Source organism: Brettanomyces bruxellensis, chromosome 9, assembly GCF_011074885.1.
Source record: "Brettanomyces bruxellensis chromosome 9, complete sequence".
Taxonomy (NCBI): domain Eukaryota; kingdom Fungi; phylum Ascomycota; class Pichiomycetes; order Pichiales; family Pichiaceae; genus Brettanomyces; species Brettanomyces bruxellensis.
Genome location: NC_054690.1, coordinates 195092 through 213789, shown reverse-complemented (window position 1 = coordinate 213789; position 18698 = coordinate 195092). Strand labels below are relative to the sequence as shown.

Sequence of the window (18698 nt, the reverse complement as noted above, 5' to 3'; positions counted from 1 at the left end):
ACACGCTTATCAAAACGTTGGACGTTTATATTCACCGGCAAGCATTTGAGAAAGGGCAGCAATTCCATTAGAGTTTTTTTACTGCAGCTAAGAAATCAAGCGTCTTTTTTTAGTTCTAGAGGATTGCTTGGGTACCTAGAGGCGATTTATTGAATTGTTACAGCATTTTTCCGATCACAGACAAATTTTCGTTTGGAGAAGTACAAGGCTCACGACGGGACAGGAGAAACCATTATTTCGCCAATTAGGATGCCGGATGACTCAAGTGACCCGGATCTATCATCCCAGGATAACCACTTGGCATTGGATTCCAGTAGAGCGATAGAGCATAAGAATATGAGCCCATCAAATTTAGACCATGCTGAAGATAAGGCGGGTTCGCACAGCAGCTCGAAATCTGGAGTGAACGACCACATGTCGGCCATGCACAGTTTCGGGGACTCAGTTGCACTGTCGGAGAAGCAGATGGGTGCAGGGCAGCAAACGGGTGATGGTGAGAAGGAAACAAATGGGAAGAGTGGTAAGGCTGAGAACGTAAGTGTTAAGAAAGAGAGCAAGGGCAGTGGCGGTAAAGCAAAGGGCCACGAGGACCATACGAAGGGAGTGAGCTCGGCAGCAGTGAGCAACGCGTCGAGCGGCACGGGAATACACACGACGGGCATGAATTCGGCAGCAAATGCAGGGATTTCGTTTGACTATGGGTCGTGGGAGGAGGCAGCAGAGGAGTTGAACTTCTTGAATGACACGACTGCATTGGGTATGGAGTCTGGCACAGGGGCAATGCCAGGTGCGAGCGCGAACGCCGGGGCAGGCTCTGGGACGGGTTCCGGGACGGAGAACGTGACCAGTGCTGGTGGTGCAGGCAGCAACGGCGTTTTTTCACCGGTGAACACGGCATCGAGTGCCGCCCCGTCCCCCTCGGACTACGCGTTCCAGCTCCAGCAGTACCAGAACCTTCTCTTGGAGGCGCAGCAGGAGACCACGCACCAGGGAGTGGGAATAGGTAGTGGAGGGAAGAATGGCCCGAGAAACGCGGGAGGATCCGTGGTGAACACCGTGGTGAACCCATCTGGCCCAGTTGGCCCCGTGGCAGGTGGGATGACGGGTGTTTTCCGCGCGAAGAAGGTGCCGAAGGCTAAGGGTCGGGCCTCTGGGCTGGGGAACGGGTTCTCGAGCTACAGCATGGGCAGCTTTGAGAATTTCAGTGCGACGAGTGGTGGCAGCCCGAATAATGCGCCGCCGGGCGGCAGCCAGCAGTATAACGGCCCGTTTTCGGCCGGTGGAGTTTCCTCGAGTGCCGTTTCATCACCCGCGACACCGGGGCAGCTGTCCATGCCGCAGATGCAGTCGACGCTGGCCGGGATGGGCCCGGTGGCCTTGCAGCAGTACCAGGGACAGTATCAGGGCCCACAGCAGCAGCAGCAGCAACAACAACAACAACAACAACAGCAGCAGCAGCAGCAACAGCAGTTGGCAGCCCTGCAGATGGCCCAGCTGGCGGCAGCCGGGCAGCAGCAGATGCTCCGGGGCCAGTTTGCCAGTGCATACAACAGCACCAACGCGGCCACAAGGCGGGCGATCGACATCGGGTTCCGGAACGGGTTGCTGGCCGGGAGTGGGGCGAAGGCAGCGGGCGAAACGCTGCGGGGGAGAAGAAGAAAGTCACCTCCACAGCCACGGACGAAAGTCCGGCCGTGCGACCACTGCCGGAGAAGGAAGACGAAGTGCATCATGATCCCGGAGATCCACTCGTGCAAGATGTGCCAGGAGAAGGGGTTGAAGTGCACGTTCACGGACACGGCGAGGTCGTTGAAGCGGGGGTTAGAGAGAGGGGCCGGCGGCAGCAGCAGTGGCAATGGGGAGGGCAGCGACAAGAGGATGAAGATGGACGACCCGTCGATCGAGCCGCCGCCAAACATCGCCGTCCGGAACGTGCACCCGATCCGCGACTACGCGACGATGAGGGGCAAGTCGCTGTTGAAGAAGACACTCAGCTTGCAGTACCCGCGATCGAGCTTCTACGTCGGGGCGACGTCGATCTACGACCCGATCTTCCTGCCGCACATCGCGTTGGACAAGATCGACCAGTTCTCGCTCGACAAGTCGAACTCGGTGCGGAAAGTGGCCGACGACGTTCAGTTCGTGTTGCGGGACGATTTCAGCGAGGCGTTGTACGAGAAGTCGGAGCGGGACGCGGACACGGTGGAGCGGTACGTGGCACCACACGGCAAGGCGTTGATCGACCTCTACTTCCGGACGGTGCACCCGTCGTTCCCGATCTTGCACAAGAAGATCTTCCTGGAGAAGTACGCGCGGACCCACCGCGAGTTCGGGGCCCCACTCTTGGCAGCCGTGTACTTGCTCGCCATCCAGTGGTGGGACTATGACCCGGCCCTCTCGCAGTTCCCCAAGCCCAACGTCGAGTCCTTGCACCGGTTCGCGATCCGGGCCTTCGGCGACGTCATCCGCCGGCCCAAGCTGAGTGCCGTGCAGGCCGGACTCCTCTTGCTGCAGTGCCGGACGCCCGACTCCGCCGACAAGAACTGGTTGCTGTCGTCGCAGGTCGTCGCGGTGGCCGAGGACTTGGGCTTAGGGCTCGAGTGCGGCCACTGGAGATTGCCCCGGTGGGAAAGGGGCCTCCGCCGCCGCTTGGCCTGGGCCGTGTTCATCCAGGACAAGTGGTCTTCCCTTGTTGAGGCCCGGCCCAGCCACATAGCCCAGGGCCGCGATTGGTTGGTCGGCAAAGTGTCTCTCGAGGACTTCCCCGAGAAGGCCAACGATGACCCGGACAGCCTCAGAGCCGGTTCCTCGGACGTGGAAAACGGCCGCAAGGCCTTCGTGCACATGGTGTCGCTCAGCGAGATCTTGAGCGAGATCCTCGACACCTTCTACACGCCGGCGGCAATGCTGCACATACGCAGCATCGACAACGTGCTTCTGCACGCCAAGCCGCTTCAGCTCAAGCTGCGAAACTGGTACCACTCGCTTCCCAAGGACCTGCAGATGGCCTCCGTCAAGCCCCGCCACTTCAACAGCAACGGCACTTTGCAGCTCGCCTACTTCGCCACCGAGATCACCCTCCACCGCCGCATCATCGCTGCCTTGCACAGCCAGCACGACCCGGCTCCTCCCCAGCAGCTCGTCCGTGTCTGTCGCAACGCCGCCAAGACCAGACTCACCGCGTCCATCGAGTTCGCACGTGACCTCAAGGCCGAGCACATGCAGGCCTTCTGGTACTCCTCCGCCGTCCACAACTTCGCACTAATCGGCATCTTCGCCGCCCTCTTGTACGTCACCTCCTCCTCGCCCCACGAGGCCGCTGCCTACAAAGAGCAGTTGTTCGACTACCGCTGGATTCTCAAGGTCAACTCCCACAGTTTCGATGTCGCAAGCAGGGCCTTGGAGAAGATCGATGGTGTCTTGAAGAACATCCCTGCTTTGCTCCAGGAGCCAGAGACCACTGCCTCCGGTTCCCCGATCCACGATGCCAAACACCAGCCTGCCATCTCTTCCACCACCCAAGTCCACACCTCCGGTTCCTTGTCCCCGGCCAGCAACACTGCCCCATCTGGCCTGCCTCATCCAAAGAAGACCTGACTCAGCTCATGTGTAATGTATATTACTTTTGCTACTTTAGACTCTCCTATGTACACTTAATTTGTCACATGTGGTTTACTTTTGTATCTTCTGTCAACTTCTCTACTTCCTTAACTTCTCTTAACTTCTATCTTAAGTTCTCTTCTCCCTTAACTTTTATCTTAGCTTTTCTCTTAACTTCTCTAGTATATTAACTTATTTTGTTAATTCTTCTAGAATCTTAATTTATATCTTAACTTCTCTAGTATCTTAACTTCTCTCTCAACTTTTTTGTTAATTACCCCAGTATCTTAACTTCTCTCTTAATTTATATCTTAACTTCTTTTGTTAATTCCTCTAGTAGCTTAAATTCTCTCTTGACCTATCTTATCTCTTAATTTCCCTTTCATCTTCCTCTTTATCTTCCCCTCTATCTTATCCTAATTACCTTCACCACCAACCCATTCTGACCGCTTGTCCTCGCTGTCCTTCGAACCGCCTTCATCTTTCTCATTCTGGTTATTTCCCCTTCTTGTTGTCTTTTCGCTTATCATCTTGTATCTCTGCTCTCTCGTGAACTCTTTAATGTCCTCGGAGCTTAGTTTAATTGTAGTCGGATCCCTTCTCAACATTGCTTGTATTCTCTGAGTTTTCAATTTGAATCGGCCTTTTTCGAAATAAGTAAAACCAACACTAGATTTACCTTGGACCCAAGTTGCACCGATTAAATCTCCGCCTTGACTTATCTGCCTGCTTACGTAATCACTAAACTTTATTTTTACTCCACTTATTGTTTTACACGGGGTAATACCAGTGGATAATCCATTTTTCAATTCACCAACCGCTTTAACATTAACCACTGTAGATCAACTACACTTAGCATTAATATGCCATTGTAAGAGCATCCACTTTGTTTGGGTGAACTATGTCCAAAACTCCGCGGCTAAAATATGTTGTCTGATATTTTGCCGCTTTAAAATGTTCTGCTGAATAAAATATTATATATTTAGCGGATTTTTCGCACCCACTCAACTGTTAAATTTGGCTCTCAGTTGAAGATCCTGAAAAGTCGATCGACCTCTCAGCCAAAAATCTACCTTCTTCCATCAGAGTGGGGCATTTCATCAACTGGGAACTCTATTACATATATTTCCAGTTACCAATCATTCTCTTCACAATAACATCAACACTCATGCAGAGCTTCATAGTGCTACTTATTGTCGCGGCTTTAATGATTGCCGTCATAGTAATCTTGCCGAAGATATCCGGTGTGGCTTCGTACAGTAGGAACGATGACTATTTCGAAAAGAAAAGAAAACAACAAGCCATACATCTTGAAGAGGTGAGACAGAAACAACTTCATCAGCCTTTAAGCTCCTCTACATACATCCCACCTGATGAAGAGGAAAGTTATATAGCAGCATCTTCTTCTGTTTCCAAAGGTACTACGAAAACCGGCTTGAAGGAAATTTACCACAAGGTGAAGAATGTCAAGATAACAGAAGATGACATACCAGTTAAACTTCATCTATTGGACAAACCAGGAAAGACACCTTCAACAAGTACGGCAACGACTGTTGAAGATGACCAGGATCCAAACAAATATGATTTCGATCTTCAGGAACTCATCAAGGAAGAGCTTTCAAAGGATAGGAGTTGATGGAAGTTGATAGAAGTTGATAGAAGTTGATAGAAGCTGATAAATCTGACATGCGGTCAACAGTTACGAAACTTTTGCTTTACAACGGATCTTACTTAATCTATTTCTAATATAATAAACGTAATACCATTTAATCATGTAACGCTAATAACGTTAATGGAGGGTCTTCTAAATACAGCAAGGAATTTTATCCAACTCATTAAGTGTCGTGCCATTATAAGTTTGCCTGTGCATTTATGAACTGCTTCTGTGCTTCTTCATCCATCGAGTCCGGGGATGTCTCCGTTGAGCTTGGCAAATGATCTTCTTCTTCAGACGGGATGCTACTACTGCAACTTCCCAAACTTGATGAACTGTCGTTACTGGCAGTATCATCTGGATATGTTTCATCTGCAACAACTTCTTCTGGCTCCTCGCCTTTGCTCCTGCTCGTGAGCTCGTAAAAAAGCATGAACGTTCCCTGTGATGCAAGAACCTCTTTCTCTGAAGATAGCCTAACTATCTCATCGCTAATCCTCCACCACATCTGTCTGCATCTTCTGAATGCTATGTAATGTCCATAGTTGTGAGTTCCAAAGTGCGAAATCACCGATTTCAATGTGTACTCGAGGCGTGGGTCATGTGCAGAGCTATTTTCTGCTTCTTTTCCATCATCTTCTTCCTCAGACGGTGTGTCTCTCTTCCTGAACGGCATCCTAGCATCCATGTTAATATCATCCGGTGTAGCAACATAATCCGTGATATTCAGATGGATCGGGAATATAAGCTTTGCATTGTTCTTCCTCACCGTGTACGTGCGAGGATCAAACACCGATCTATTTACATGAATACACAACACAGCCGGTGGACGCGAATAGTATGCCTGTTTAATCTTCGTAGACTTCTTCTCCATGTTCTTCGTGTGGAGCCGGTTGTAATCATCATCGTTGATGATTGGCTTTGAAAGCGTTTCGTCAATTTCCGAAATTCGCTTCTCCGTCAGCTCGACAAGCCTGCCAGCAGTCGAATCGGTGCTCTGCCTGAATTCGGCAAGCTTCTGCTCGAGTCCCGACTTCATATTCTTTAATCCGCACCTGTTACACTCCACACCGTCTATAGTTTCAGGCTTTTTCCACTCATCCATCAAGTCCTCAAGCCGGTAGGCTGTGTCAGAGTTGTAAGGCAGTGTTAGTCCAAGCCCAGAAGTCACCGTGTATCGAATACCGCCTGTTTCGCCGCAATTCGTACATCCTATCCTCTCGCAGATAAGACCATCAACAGGAGTGACAAACTTCAGAGGATATACCTTAGACTCAACACCAGCAACATCCGGATCCACCTGAACTGCTGGAACATACACTTTGCCAAGGCATCCCAAATCCTCCAACCCCATAGTCATTCCTGCGGCTTTATCCTCAAAGCTTTCTCGAGGCATTTGCGACTGGCTTCTCTTCTCAGCCTCTGATTTATCGAAATCTTCATCCACAAGCAAGCCCTCTTTCTGCATCTCGACTTTCTTGAACTCCTTCTCGACCTGCCGCATCAAGCTTTGGTAGAACTCCTGGGCATCCTCCTGGTTATAGCCGAGAAACATGCTTTTAGTTGGTCCGTCCTTCATGGACGAAAGAAGTCTTTTCGTCTTGTACGTGTGTGTTCTCCGGCCATGTCTCCCGTTCAACTTATTCAAAAGTTCAAGGAGAGCATCAGAAAATGGAGCTTTGAGCTGCTTCTTCCGGAAGAAGCCGGATTTCTGGCTCTCGTTATCATCAGAGTTATCGGTAAACTGGGTGAGAAAATCGACAATCTCATGAGAAGAGGCGAGACTCTCCAAGACAGAGTTCATAAAGCACGTATTTCCATCGTTTGCGAGGCCTCCCGGATATCCACCAAGCTTCAAGGCCTTCTTGTAGTCATCGGAGTGAAACTTTAGCAAGTGTGAATCACTGTTGAAGCCGGAAGTACTGTATAGACTTAGAGCCGAGCTGAATCTTTCGCCAAGTCTGGTCATAAAGCTATGTAACTGCTGATAGAAGGGGCGTTTCTTGCCGCGTGAGGATAGTAGCCAGTCGGTTGTTGCCGCTAGGAAAAGGAATGTTGCTACACCGGAGACAATGAATGTCCAATTGCCGCTTTTTGTTGATCCGTGAAACACTTTGGATGTTACTTGATTTAGTAGACTGAAACCTTTGAGGTTCTCTTTGGAGTCCTCCAAGTTGTCTGGAGTGAAAGTTTCCGGCCGGTTGAATTCCGCTACTGATGATTCTGTTAATAGAAAATAGGAAGTAATGGTAGTGATGAGAGTGAGGTGCAATCCTGTAGTCATCAAATATTACCGTTTCAAGCGCCGCTCTAGATGTTGCTCGCTTGAATTGAAGAAATAAGAGATGTAGTGTATTTGAGTTGAAGCAATGTTTGAATTTGGATCAGTGTATGAGAAAGCGGAAGCATAGTAGAGCTGTGAGCAGTGAGCAGGACTTGAGGAAAAATAGTGGGGTGAAGAAGGAGGGAAAAAATGAAAAAAAAAAAAAAAAAAAAAAAGTTCTTTGCTCCTGTTCTATCATATTCCAAATTTTTCGGCGCTTAGGGTCTTGGAGACGATACAATGCAATTGACTTGATGCAATTCATCTAACTCGATGCAAATAGTGAATTTTATTTAATATCATTAGTGCAATCAGTTTAATGACATCAGTGCAATTAACTCCATGCAATTAGTGCATTCAATTTATTATCGTTAGTGCAATTAACTAGATGCAATCAGTCAAATGATAATAGATGCGTCGACAGTCGCGTCTGCCGAAAACAGCCGTACCTAGTTTATGTCCAACAAAGCCTCGCTGATAAGGATTAGGTATTTAGGCATGTGCATTTTACCTTCTTTACTTTTATACTTTTAGCCTTAAAAACACTCATACTAGAACGCCATAAAGTAATGGGCGTCACACTTGAAGTAATTAACTAAAATATTATAGTGTGATTAGCTTAATACCATTAGTGCAATTAATTTAATCCCATTAGCAATTAATCTAGTCCCATTAGCAATTAATTTAATCTCATTAGTACAATTAATGCCATTAGTGCAATTCAACACTTCACTCCCTACTCTCAAGGTATGTCACTTAATGAATTATAAATCTACAAATTCCGTATTAGTACAAGAATAAGATGTATGCATCGTAGGAAACGGGCGCGGAGTCACCTGGCAGATTTTTTCTACCTCCAGCCATTTCTCTCCCTCCAGTCATTTTTCTACCATCAGCCACTTTTCTACCATCAGCCACTTTTCTTGTCCTTCAGGCCCTTCCGGGTTGCCCTGGCGTTATCCATGGCGATGGCCACCGGGTCAAAATTTTCGCGCCCGCCATTTGCCCGCTGATGGTCCCTTCTGCCGGAATCGCCTCGCGCCCCGGGATATTCTCCCGGGTAGCGGTCCGCCCGGTAGATCCAGGAAGCCCCGCGGACCCCCGCCCCCGGTACCCCTCCTTCTCCCGCGCCATCTCCTGGAGCAATGGCCGGATGCACTCCTTGCCCGACTCGGTCTGGAAGTGCCGTCGCAAGGCATCTGTCCGGGCAAACCGCTTCCCACAGCCCCATACCGTTATGCCGTCTGCAAGAACTCCCCGGCACTGGAACTTCTTCTCTCCCGTGTGCAAGTCCTCGTGTCTTTTCCGGTCATGCTGCCGGGCAAACGCCTTCCCACATATCGAGCACACGTACGGCCGCTCGTTCGTGTGTGTACGCATGTGAGACTTCAAGTTGTACGGTCGCGTGAACTTCTTGCCACACACTTTGCATACAAACGTCGCTGGATTTTTCTGCATCTTCTTTTTTCCTGCTGATGCAGGGGCTGCCAAGTCGCTTAGCCTTTCCCTGGACAGCTTGTACGTGAGGTGGCCGTTTTCATCCACTGTCTCTTCGTAGTCCGAGCCTTGCCTGGAGTGCCTGGAGGTGGATATGGATGCTGATCTGGACCTGGATCGGGATCTCGACCGGGATCCCGACCGGGATCCGGCCCCAGAGTCCGGCTTTTTCACCCGGGACGAAGTTCTCGACCGTGACGAGCCCCTCGTGTGTGAAGACGACGATCTCCGCGAGTGCGATCTCGACGAAACGCTGCCCCGGCGTCGGCCGTGGGGCTCGTCGGCCGGAATCGAGAGAAACGTATCCGGAGGCTGCTCGGAGGACCCGGTAGGACCCGGGGGAGCATCTGCTGAGTCACTAGGCCCTCCCACTGGGGCCCCCACTGACACTCCCGCCGAAACTCCCGCCGAAACATCCTTCTCTATCCGGATAACTGGCCCTGGACGGCCACGTCGTCTGCCAGGTTCACAGACGATGCTCGAGACGGCGACTGCGAGAAAAGCGACGGCGTCTTGGCTGCAACGGCCTCCGGATTCTCAACTATGTTGGCAGACGGGGTCGCGTACGGCGACTGGAGGTAGTCACTGTCGTTTTGGCTTGCGGAAAAGCTCTTTGGCGAGGCAGCGGAAAACGGGCTGGCCAAGAAGTTGCCAAGCGAGTGGTCGGTGGCCTCGGCTGCCCCGAACACTAGCCTATCTGCCGTGGAGTCGTGCAGCTGGAGTTGCTGAAGTTGCACCTGGTGCAGTTGTTGCTGTATTTGTTGCTGTTGCTGTTGTATTTGCTGCTTCTGTAGTTGCTCCTGCTGCTGGAGGTTTCCAACGGTTAACGGTGCTAACTGCTCGATCGGGTCCATTAACCCTCCTTGATTTAGTGCCTGCATTTCTGTCTGCATTCCCCCTTGAACTTCTCCTTCCTGAACTTCTCCTTCTTGAACTGTTTGCATTCCCCCTGGCATTCTCCCACGGGCATCGCCAAGTGCAGAGTTTATAAAACTGGAAAGATCGTCATCGTCCCCAAATGGAGACTCCGGGGCTGACATGTACGGAGAAGTGTTCGAAAGATCAGAATAACTGTTGCTGGCAGCACTCAGCGGGTGCAAAAGCAGCCCGCTCTGGTAAGAGCCCTCGAAGTCTGCCCCGGCTTCCCCTTGGCCCCCCGTATGCTCCCCGGTAGGCCTGCCCTGGGAGGATATCGCCGGCCCACCAAATCCTGCCGGCTCAATCATGATATTCGGCAGCATCGGGGCCCTTGTCTGCATATTATCGTGGTTAACATGCATGCTAGCATCAGGCTGCCCGCGCGGCCCTCCACTGCCTGTGTACTGTGCACTTCCACTGTCAAGATTGAAGTTCATGATGTCGTTTAAGGTGTCATCTGGAATGGAGGAAGACTGGACAGAATTTCCTGAAATCTGGTCTAAACTACTCCTGCTTCTGTCCGCCATAGTATTACTGGCGTTTCTGGCTTTTCTTAGTAGTACTGGATTGCTATAGTTGCGACTGCTAAAGACTAAAAATCACTTCTTTCGACAGAATGCTGCTTGGCTGAAAATTCACCTCCCGTTTCAATTTATTTTGCCCCAGCAAAAATATCCCCAAATATCTGCCTCAATGCCTCGGCGTTAGCCCTGCGGTAAACAACTAACTTTCCTTTTTTTTTTTTTTTTAACCTGTCCGGAAGCGGAACCACACATGCAGTGCGAAACTATTCTTTAATAATGCGAATCTTTGTTCCCCCTGAGGAACGTTGGAAAGATCGGACATAACAGAAATGCGAAATGTGCTTTCACCGTGACTTCATATTTTGCACATTTATGCTTTTGCAGCCTCTTTAATGTCGTGCGAATAATGCCGTTTGCCGAACTGCCTGCTTTGCGGGGCTCCTCCACTAATCCGTATACTCGCTCTGCCTCTGACTTTCATAAATTAATTCCAATATTTTATGCACTTTCTGTGTATTTTTTTGCGTTCTGCCGTCTGGCATTGTGTACAGCAACAAAACAAAAATAATAATAATAAAGAATTATAAATAGCTCGTCCTCTTTCTTTGCTTTCTCTCTATCTCATTCATCACAAAATTACATTTACATTAAACACCATTGGCATTGTCATACTCAGTGATGTGCTCCACTCCTCAGATTCTTTTCTTATTTGTTTCCATCCTTTTTTTATCTCTCTCGTTTACCATTTTGACCCACTGAAAAATACGTATTCTACGCCTAAAATTAAACATTTTTAACTTTCTTTTACACAGGAATCTTAGTCTTATTTTTCTTGGCACCCGACTTTTTCAAACGCAAATTTTTTAGCCTCTTTATTCTTCAAATTCTAATCCAGTCCCAGCAGCTTCTATCTTCTTCTTATTACGGTATGTAAAACTTGTGACCACATTCAACGAGGCGCAGTTATTGCCAAGCGTCGCAAGTCCAATCACCGAAATGCGCATGAACGTTTTATTGTTTCATCTTTCGCATTATATTCAAATACCGGTCATGCACTCTTTTTTTTTTCGGATACAAATTCTCGGTGACTGAAAATATCTTCTTTTATATTGTAAACATTGTGTAAGATTGCTACGAACAACGCCCAGAGCCCACCGTTCAACTTTTTTGTTTCCATTTTCTTCTTTTTGTCGTGTTATATACATGAATAAAATATTAAATATAGGCTAGGCTCAGTTTTCTAGTTTGGGGAGCTCTTTAAGGCCTTTCTGTCCCGTAAGCACCTCTGATAGCTTAATATGGATATCATCCACTTTCAGCTGAGCGTTACTATTTAATGCATTCGCCACGACCTGTGCATTCAACCTCGCACGTTCAGTCTGGTTTTCATTTATGATTGGCCGAATCTCGTTTCTGGCTCCATCAACAGTTTCGGCAATTGCTTTCTCGAGTTCCTTTTCTGGAATGTCCGCCAACTTCCTTATATTTGGGTTGATGGTGATCTCGTTCTTAGCCTTGAGTGGGTTCTCAAATGAGTGAATTGTGGATTTACATTCGAAGAAACGATCCGCCAACTTCCCATCTTCAATACTAATGCCCCTTCTGGCAAGAACTTTCTCCACTGCAATAAGAATCCTGTTCTCGGTGTTGAATGGTATCTTAGTCTTCGTAAGCTGTAACTTGGCAACATCCGGAATGTCTGGTTTGTACGTACTGGTGCAGGATGCGTAACATCGTGCATGAAATTGCCGTCGTAGTCCTTTATGCTAAATAACGTCTTGATCACTGCCGAGTTCTGGAAATTGTTTCTAATTTCGTCCAAAGTTGGTGGTAGAATATCCTCCGGAATTCTTTTTCTCTCAATGTACTGAGAACGCTCCTCCATCTCCTTTGCGTTCTTTTCTTCTAAACTCACCTCCTCCATGTTTGATTCATTCTCATTTTTGCCCATTTCCGAATCGACCCTCAAAAACAAGTCCTTCAATAGGCCCTCATCAATAGGCTTCTTGACCTTTTTTTTCGAATCGCCAAATATCTCTTCAATAAAGCTGGCCAAGGCCTTTGTCCTCTTGTCAATCAACTCTCTAAACACTTTCTCCTCGTTTGGTCCAGCAGATGATGATCCTGCTTCAAACCCCGGCTCCATATCCATCTTCCTTTCCCCTAAATTGAGCTTCCCACGTCTTCTTGTGCCCTTTCTAGAGGCCTCATCCTCAGGTCTCCGGCGAAATCTACTCATTTTTCTCTCTAGTGTATTCTTCTTGGCATCTCTCTTATTATTGAAATTACTTCTCTCACGCTGCTTTGCTGTGACCTCCTGCCTATCAAATTCTTTTCCCTTAGATTCAGGCTTGTTTTTAGTTCTCTGGAAATCTGCATTTTGCTTTGATTGGCTTATTTTGCTCAACCTACTAAGAAGATCGCCATACTGGAAATCACCCCCTGATTTTGTCGCATAATTTCTCACCCCCAAAGTCACTGTTCTAGACAGTCTTGGAAACATTATTGCCTACAGAAACGTTCACGTTTCACGATATCTTCCAAGGTATGTACCCCTATAAGTCAAATTAGATTAGATAGCGTTGTTGTTTCTCTCAGAATATATTGAGAAATGCATCCGACCAGCGAAAAAATTCATGCTCAAAAAAAAAAAATAAAATAAAATAAAGATTCGTCTACCAACATCCAAACACCGCAAAGATCGCTTTTCTCTTCCTTGCTCTAGAACTTTGGCCGATTACTCTCCCCTTTGTGTTCGGATGCCTCTAAAAGAGTTCTGTAACTGATGCATTGACAATCATGGCTTATTCTCCTACGTCCGTCCTGGTCATTTTGAAATCCTAGAGCTGCATTCCCCCATCCTAGAGGAGATGGACCCCATGTTGGAATAAAGCACATTTCTCCAATCTTGCAATTCTGTCTGCATCTATAGAAAAGAGGCCAGTTCAATGTGTCAAGGAGGCTCTTAATCTTCGTCTGCAAGGATAAAGCTTGTTTTTCCAAGGCATTTCTCTTCTCCTTAGGCATGTTTGGAATCGTATAAACTGACATCAAGTCACGGCCAAGCTCAAACGACTCAATCATAGCATCAACTAAAGACTCCTGAACTTTTGCAAGAGAACTCAATATGAGAAGATCGCTCCTGGATTTTAAAGGCAGGTAAGGATGAATATAGTCCCAAATAGCCATTTTTCTTGCCTCGGCCGAAAGATTATGCTCCGGGTAGTTCACGTATCTCCTATAAAAATTGAACGTATACGTTGTTATGTTTGCTCCCAAGACTCCCAAAGTCTTGTGCGCGTTGTAGAGGGCAAAGCTGGTGTTTAAGTTGGCCAAGATCGGGCCAAACTTCTTCTCAATGTTAGTGGTCACGACCTGCCAATTGGTAGAACTGTATGGATCATTCGGTGTGGATAAAACCGCATCAAGTTCTGTTAAAAGCTGACCTTTGACATCAGTCGATATGTTATAAATTCGTCTTTTGTATGGATCCGGGTTGATATAAGTGCGATTAAGTGGGGTCACAAGCTTGCTGAAGTCCAACAAAATTCTATCGTCACCAGAATAAACACGTTCACCAGATTCGTACTGTTCGTATCCGGACATGGCCTGGAATCCGTCTATTATCGACGATCTTTTCCTGTTCAACTCATCCTCGTCTGGCGATTCCAACGATCTTTTGTCAAACTTCTCAGGTGGAAACTCGAGAAGTTCAGTCACATTCGATAGCGTAACATTCGAAATAAGCCGCAGTTTCTCATAGAAATCACAAATCACGACCTCAAAGCCAATCTCGAGACGGATATATCCGTCTATGCCACCATTCTTTTTCCCCCAGGAGCATATTTGCTCTGCTGCCCATCTTTCATCAAACACATCGTACGACTCTGCCTGTGACAGAATGTACTGAGTGTCCATTTCTCCTGTTTCGCTTTTAGCTGCAGAGGCTCCACCAAGGTAGAAAAGCTTATCCAACGGCCTTGTCACCTCAAATGTTAATAAATTGGAATTTCCAGATCCAAAAGGTGGTCTTGGTCCCCCGTGTGGTCCTTTTCCAAACGGAGACTTTCCACCCGGACCATTTCCATGATGTTTTCTACCCCTATGACCCCCAGGAGGTGGACCTGGTCTCCCGGATCTTGGCTTTCCCCGGTTAAAGTGTGCAAAATTATAACTAAATTCATAATCCATTGCCGTCCACTCGAAAGAATCTGGGATCTTCCCTCCGTTTCGTGTTGAATGATATAGATGAGTGCCTACTGGAATGTATGCGGAATAAAACTCACACCAATTGGGTTCAAGTCAGCATTCTTCTGCCTCGCTGCATTATTCACCTCGTTAAAAACTGCCGTTGCGTTTTCGAGGTCTATTCTTCTAATGTGCTTGTCATAGTTGTTTAAAGTAATTTGCTCCTTCTTCAACAGCTTTGGAAAAGCTATCTGCTTGAAAAAAGAGCTATCATCTTTGAAAATATAGCTTGCGATTTCCGTAGTTGTTGTTGTAAGATATCCAAATGCGAAAAACACCGCTAGGGTGAAAAAAATGTATCCCACGATTCGTCTTCCACGCATTATCCTGGTATCAAGTCAATGAATTAAAACGATAATTCAAACCAGTCGAGACATAAAGCACAAGAGAATTGATAAGGTAACATTTATGTGAATTGCAAAAGTGAATTTAGCACAAATAATCGAATCGAATTTCTTGCATCCGCCTCATGATGAATTTATTGTGAGAAATCAAATTTTGCTGCTTCTGTCCAATCAAAATATTGTTTCCGATATTTTTTGGGTCCCCTGTATTGTTTTTGGAAGCCCGGAGACGCGTGATGCGGCTTTTTTCGGTATTTGAAAAGAAAGTTGGGTTGGGTGGAAATGGACATGGCCAAGATTTTTCTTAATACCAGCCTTGTAAAACGATAACCTATTTTTTTCCTCATATTTTTACTTAAATTTCACTTGCTACTGCTGCTACAACTCCTTGGATTCTTGGCGAACGAAAAAAAATCACAAGCTTACCAGAATGATGCGCTTTTTTTTTACGACAAGAATTGTTGAAATCAGTGTGTTTTCCAATTCTTTTAGAAAAGGACCATCCAACCTAAACAAATATTCTGATTATTGATGTAGAGTGTATTGGATGTAGTCACATAATAGTATTTTGTCTGCTTTCAAAGAATGCCTAAGCTTTATTTTAAAGACAGTCTAATTTGAAAGAAATAATACTTTCTGACAATCATTGAGATAGACATTAAAGCTCCTCGAAAAAAAATATTCGACAGAGAATACCTATGCCAAAATACATACTGTTAAAAAGTTTATTACCGTTTCCAGCTGTCTTAAGTATATCATGACTATGATGTCTCTTTTGATAAAGAATAACGAGAATTGGTTTTTATATTGTTAAAGTTAGTGTTACCAGATTTATATAGTGTTTCGATATTTATTGTAGTATGTAATGAAGAGTATGTATAATGATATACAAAAGGGAATATCTTCACTTTATATAGAAGTAGTTCTCATATTAGTCAGTTGATATAACAATACCATTTTTCCTTACTTGAATTCCATTGTTCGAGAGCTTCATTGTGTTTTGACATATATGGTATTCTGGTGAAGAGAAATCCTGTGAATTGGATTATTCAGGTGAATATCTCAAAGAAGCAAGAAAAAAAGAGAAAAAAAAATTTAATGCTGATCAGTTTTCACACACCAAGACAAGCTGTTTAGGTCAAGTATTACTCTCCATGCACGTTAATTTAATTCAAAGTATCAATTTAATATCAAGCAATGTCACAGGATAAATCAATAACGCTAAAAAACCAGGAATGGTACTACTTTAAGTTGAAATTGTAAGTATGGATAAAGCGCTTTTCAGTATTGAGAAAATACTAACATCATTTCAGAATCATTGATATACCTGAAGGTAATCCATCTTTAGATGCCCTAGGATGGAAGAAATTGATAGTTCAGGCCCTTAATCAATTCCAGGGAGTGATGGGGCAGTCAATTCAATGCGATATTTTGGCAAATGACGAACATAACCTTGAATGCATAGTAAGAGTGCCGACAATGGACCAAACAAACTTCGTCAACTGCATGGTAGCCTCAAGTTTAATCGTTGAGCCTGCTACAATTCAAATCAATAAAAGCAGTCTTCCGATGGATTCTAAACATCTTCCAGGATCACTTAGAGTGGAGAATCGGAGTCAGTATTTGCTTGGTGTTACCGGACCTGACAGATTCAAATGGTACATATAGGAATAAACGAAGTGTAGCTTGACACTTGAAGCAGGAAGAACTTGGCTGTGTATGCAAAAGCAACAAAGATTTCAACTACATTACGGACAACTGACTTTACTAGACATATATATATATAAACTCGACTGGGATTTGCTGTTGATGGTAATACAATGTGTATGCTTGCAAATTATGACAATTGATAGCCATAGAAGTAAACGTAAACTTCTTTTCTTGTCACTGAAACATTAATCAAGGAGATATGGAATTATAAGGTGTAACGTAAGTTAGATGATTAGTAACAAACTTTGGATTTAAATACGGGAGAAGGCAGAAATAAAAAAAAATAGATAAAAAAAAAAAAGCGCCGAGACCGCAAAACATTAACTTTCCTGGAATATAAGCGCTCGCAAGTTACTTTAGCATTATGCAGTCTAACTTCATTTTAAAAAATCAAATTAGATATATTATAAGGACAATTGTTTGATTGGAATTTGTAAGGAGGGATAGACAACTTTACGAGGGTACATTTATTGATATTTAGTGAAGGTTTTGTTGTTTAAGGTCCGGAGAGCAAACAGTACATACCATAACTGACATAATGCGGTGCATGGACCATTTCCTGCAGATAAGCAATATGCTTAGTATACTTTTGCTACTTGCAAGTATCTCGGCTGCTGCGTCTGACTTTAAACCGAAAATATACACCAAAGAATTTGACAACATTCAGAAATTGATGTATTTCGATGATTCCTCAGTTATTATCTCACAAGATTTAAAGGCCTTCTTCAGGTCGAAAGATAATGGCGAGAATTGGGAAAAGCTAAATTTCTGGGAAGGCGAAGAGAATATTCGTCCTCGGAGATTGCAACTTGTTGATTTCGATAAAGAACTTGGCTTTGCGTTTTCAAACGGCCGCTCACATTATTATACAAACGATCATGGAATGAGCTGGAAGAAATTTAGTGTCGATGTGGACCAACCAGTGCTTTTTTCTTCTGCCAGCGTCAACTATGTCGATCATAAGAAGATTCTTTTCAATTTCCAATCATGCCAAGAAAGCTTACAGTTTACTCAATGTAACAGTACCTACTATTACACCAAGGACGGACTAGCTACGCCTCCTATCAAGGTTGATATCAACGACTTATCCGATTGCACATTTGCCAAGACCAACCAATACTTTAACGCAAAAAATGACGATTTGATCGTTTGCAAAAGACAAGAACGTGACGTGTTTGGTTCTTCAAGTAGCAGCCAGCTTATTGCAACCACCGATTTCTTCAAGACTGTTCTCGTTCCAATGAAGGATGCTTTGGAGAACGCTAACATCCTTGCAATTACAATTGAGAACTCATTTTTGGTCGTGCTTGTGGCCTCGGATGTTTACTCAAGAAATGGTATGATTGAACTATACGTTTCGAAAGATGGTATGAGTTTCCGGAAGTCGTACTTTGGGGAACAAGTGCGTCGCTGGGCATTACAGTTTCTTCCATCCACGCAGGAGTCTCTATATATTGCTATTATTTCATCAGCATCAAGAGAACGTTTTCCTACAGCCACCATGTACAAATCTGATTCAGAGGGGCTCTATTTCACAAAAATGATCGGAGACGTGATAACTATGGGCAATATGATGAATACAGCGATAAATATCCAGGGTGTTGATGGCTCCTGGATTGTTGGGATCCAAACCGGATTTGACAAGACCACAATGATGCCGGCATTCAGGTCAAAGATTACAATTGATGATGGCTTGACATGGCGTGATCTTAAATTCTTAGACGATGACCAATGCACTGAGGATGCAGGATGCAGCGTGAATCTTGTTTCGTTGCAAGAAGCAGTGGGAAGCGGTGAATTTGTCACTGGTCCTACGCCGGGCATTCTTCTTGGAATTGGTATTAGGGGAGAAAAACTGCCCGAAAACTTCTCAATATGAA

At 45.6% G+C, this 18698-nt stretch overlaps 10 protein-coding genes across 10 annotated transcripts; 4 read left to right on the top strand and 6 right to left on the bottom strand.

Moving 5' to 3' along the window:
- Positions 1–249: 249 nt before the first annotated feature.
- On the top strand, positions 250–3597 carry BRETT_001980 (uncharacterized protein; the record flags this gene model as incomplete). Its single annotated transcript, XM_041280518.1, has 1 exon — positions 250–3597. The coding sequence occupies one exon, from the start codon at positions 250–252 to the stop codon at positions 3595–3597; it is 3348 nt and encodes a 1115-aa protein (XP_041138309.1).
- A 419-nt stretch (positions 3598–4016) lies between these two features.
- BRETT_001979 (uncharacterized protein) lies at positions 4017–4208 on the bottom strand (the record flags this gene model as incomplete). Its single annotated transcript, XM_041280517.1, has 1 exon — positions 4017–4208. One exon carries the CDS (start codon positions 4206–4208, stop codon positions 4017–4019), a length of 192 nt encoding a protein of 63 aa, XP_041138308.1.
- A 560-nt stretch (positions 4209–4768) lies between these two features.
- BRETT_001978 (uncharacterized protein) lies at positions 4769–5236 on the top strand (the record flags this gene model as incomplete). The annotated part of the gene is made up of 1 exon (XM_041280516.1): positions 4769–5236. One exon carries the CDS (start codon positions 4769–4771, stop codon positions 5234–5236), a length of 468 nt encoding a protein of 155 aa, XP_041138307.1.
- A 214-nt stretch (positions 5237–5450) lies between these two features.
- On the bottom strand, positions 5451–7538 carry BRETT_001977 (uncharacterized protein; the record flags this gene model as incomplete). The annotated part of the gene is made up of 1 exon (XM_041280515.1): positions 5451–7538. The coding sequence occupies one exon, from the start codon at positions 7536–7538 to the stop codon at positions 5451–5453; it is 2088 nt and encodes a 695-aa protein (XP_041138306.1).
- Positions 7539–8507: 969 nt separating this feature from the next.
- BRETT_001976 (uncharacterized protein) lies at positions 8508–10519 on the bottom strand (the record flags this gene model as incomplete). The annotated part of the gene is given in 2 exon segments (XM_041280514.1): positions 8508–9531; positions 9549–10519. 2 exon segments carry the CDS (start codon positions 10517–10519, stop codon positions 8508–8510), a joined length of 1995 nt encoding a protein of 664 aa, XP_041138305.1.
- Positions 10520–11748: 1229 nt separating this feature from the next.
- On the bottom strand, positions 11749–13019 carry BRETT_001975 (uncharacterized protein; the record flags this gene model as incomplete). Its single annotated transcript, XM_041280513.1, has 2 exons — positions 11749–12180; positions 12231–13019. 2 exons carry the CDS (start codon positions 13017–13019, stop codon positions 11749–11751), a joined length of 1221 nt encoding a protein of 406 aa, XP_041138304.1.
- A 218-nt stretch (positions 13020–13237) lies between these two features.
- On the bottom strand, positions 13238–14707 carry BRETT_001974 (uncharacterized protein; the record flags this gene model as incomplete). Its single annotated transcript, XM_041280512.1, has 1 exon — positions 13238–14707. The coding sequence occupies one exon, from the start codon at positions 14705–14707 to the stop codon at positions 13238–13240; it is 1470 nt and encodes a 489-aa protein (XP_041138303.1).
- Positions 14708–14772: 65 nt separating this feature from the next.
- Positions 14773–15087, bottom strand: BRETT_001973 (uncharacterized protein; the record flags this gene model as incomplete). Its single annotated transcript, XM_041280511.1, has 1 exon — positions 14773–15087. The coding sequence occupies one exon, from the start codon at positions 15085–15087 to the stop codon at positions 14773–14775; it is 315 nt and encodes a 104-aa protein (XP_041138302.1).
- Positions 15088–16305: 1218 nt separating this feature from the next.
- On the top strand, positions 16306–16776 carry BRETT_001972 (uncharacterized protein; the record flags this gene model as incomplete). The annotated part of the gene is made up of 2 exons (XM_041280510.1): positions 16306–16367; positions 16422–16776. The coding sequence occupies 2 exons, from the start codon at positions 16306–16308 to the stop codon at positions 16774–16776; spliced, it is 417 nt and encodes a 138-aa protein (XP_041138301.1).
- Positions 16777–17392: 616 nt separating this feature from the next.
- BRETT_001971 (uncharacterized protein) lies at positions 17393–18697 on the top strand (the record flags this gene model as incomplete). The annotated part of the gene is made up of 1 exon (XM_041280509.1): positions 17393–18697. One exon carries the CDS (start codon positions 17393–17395, stop codon positions 18695–18697), a length of 1305 nt encoding a protein of 434 aa, XP_041138300.1.
- Between the last annotated feature and the right edge of the window lies 1 nt (position 18698).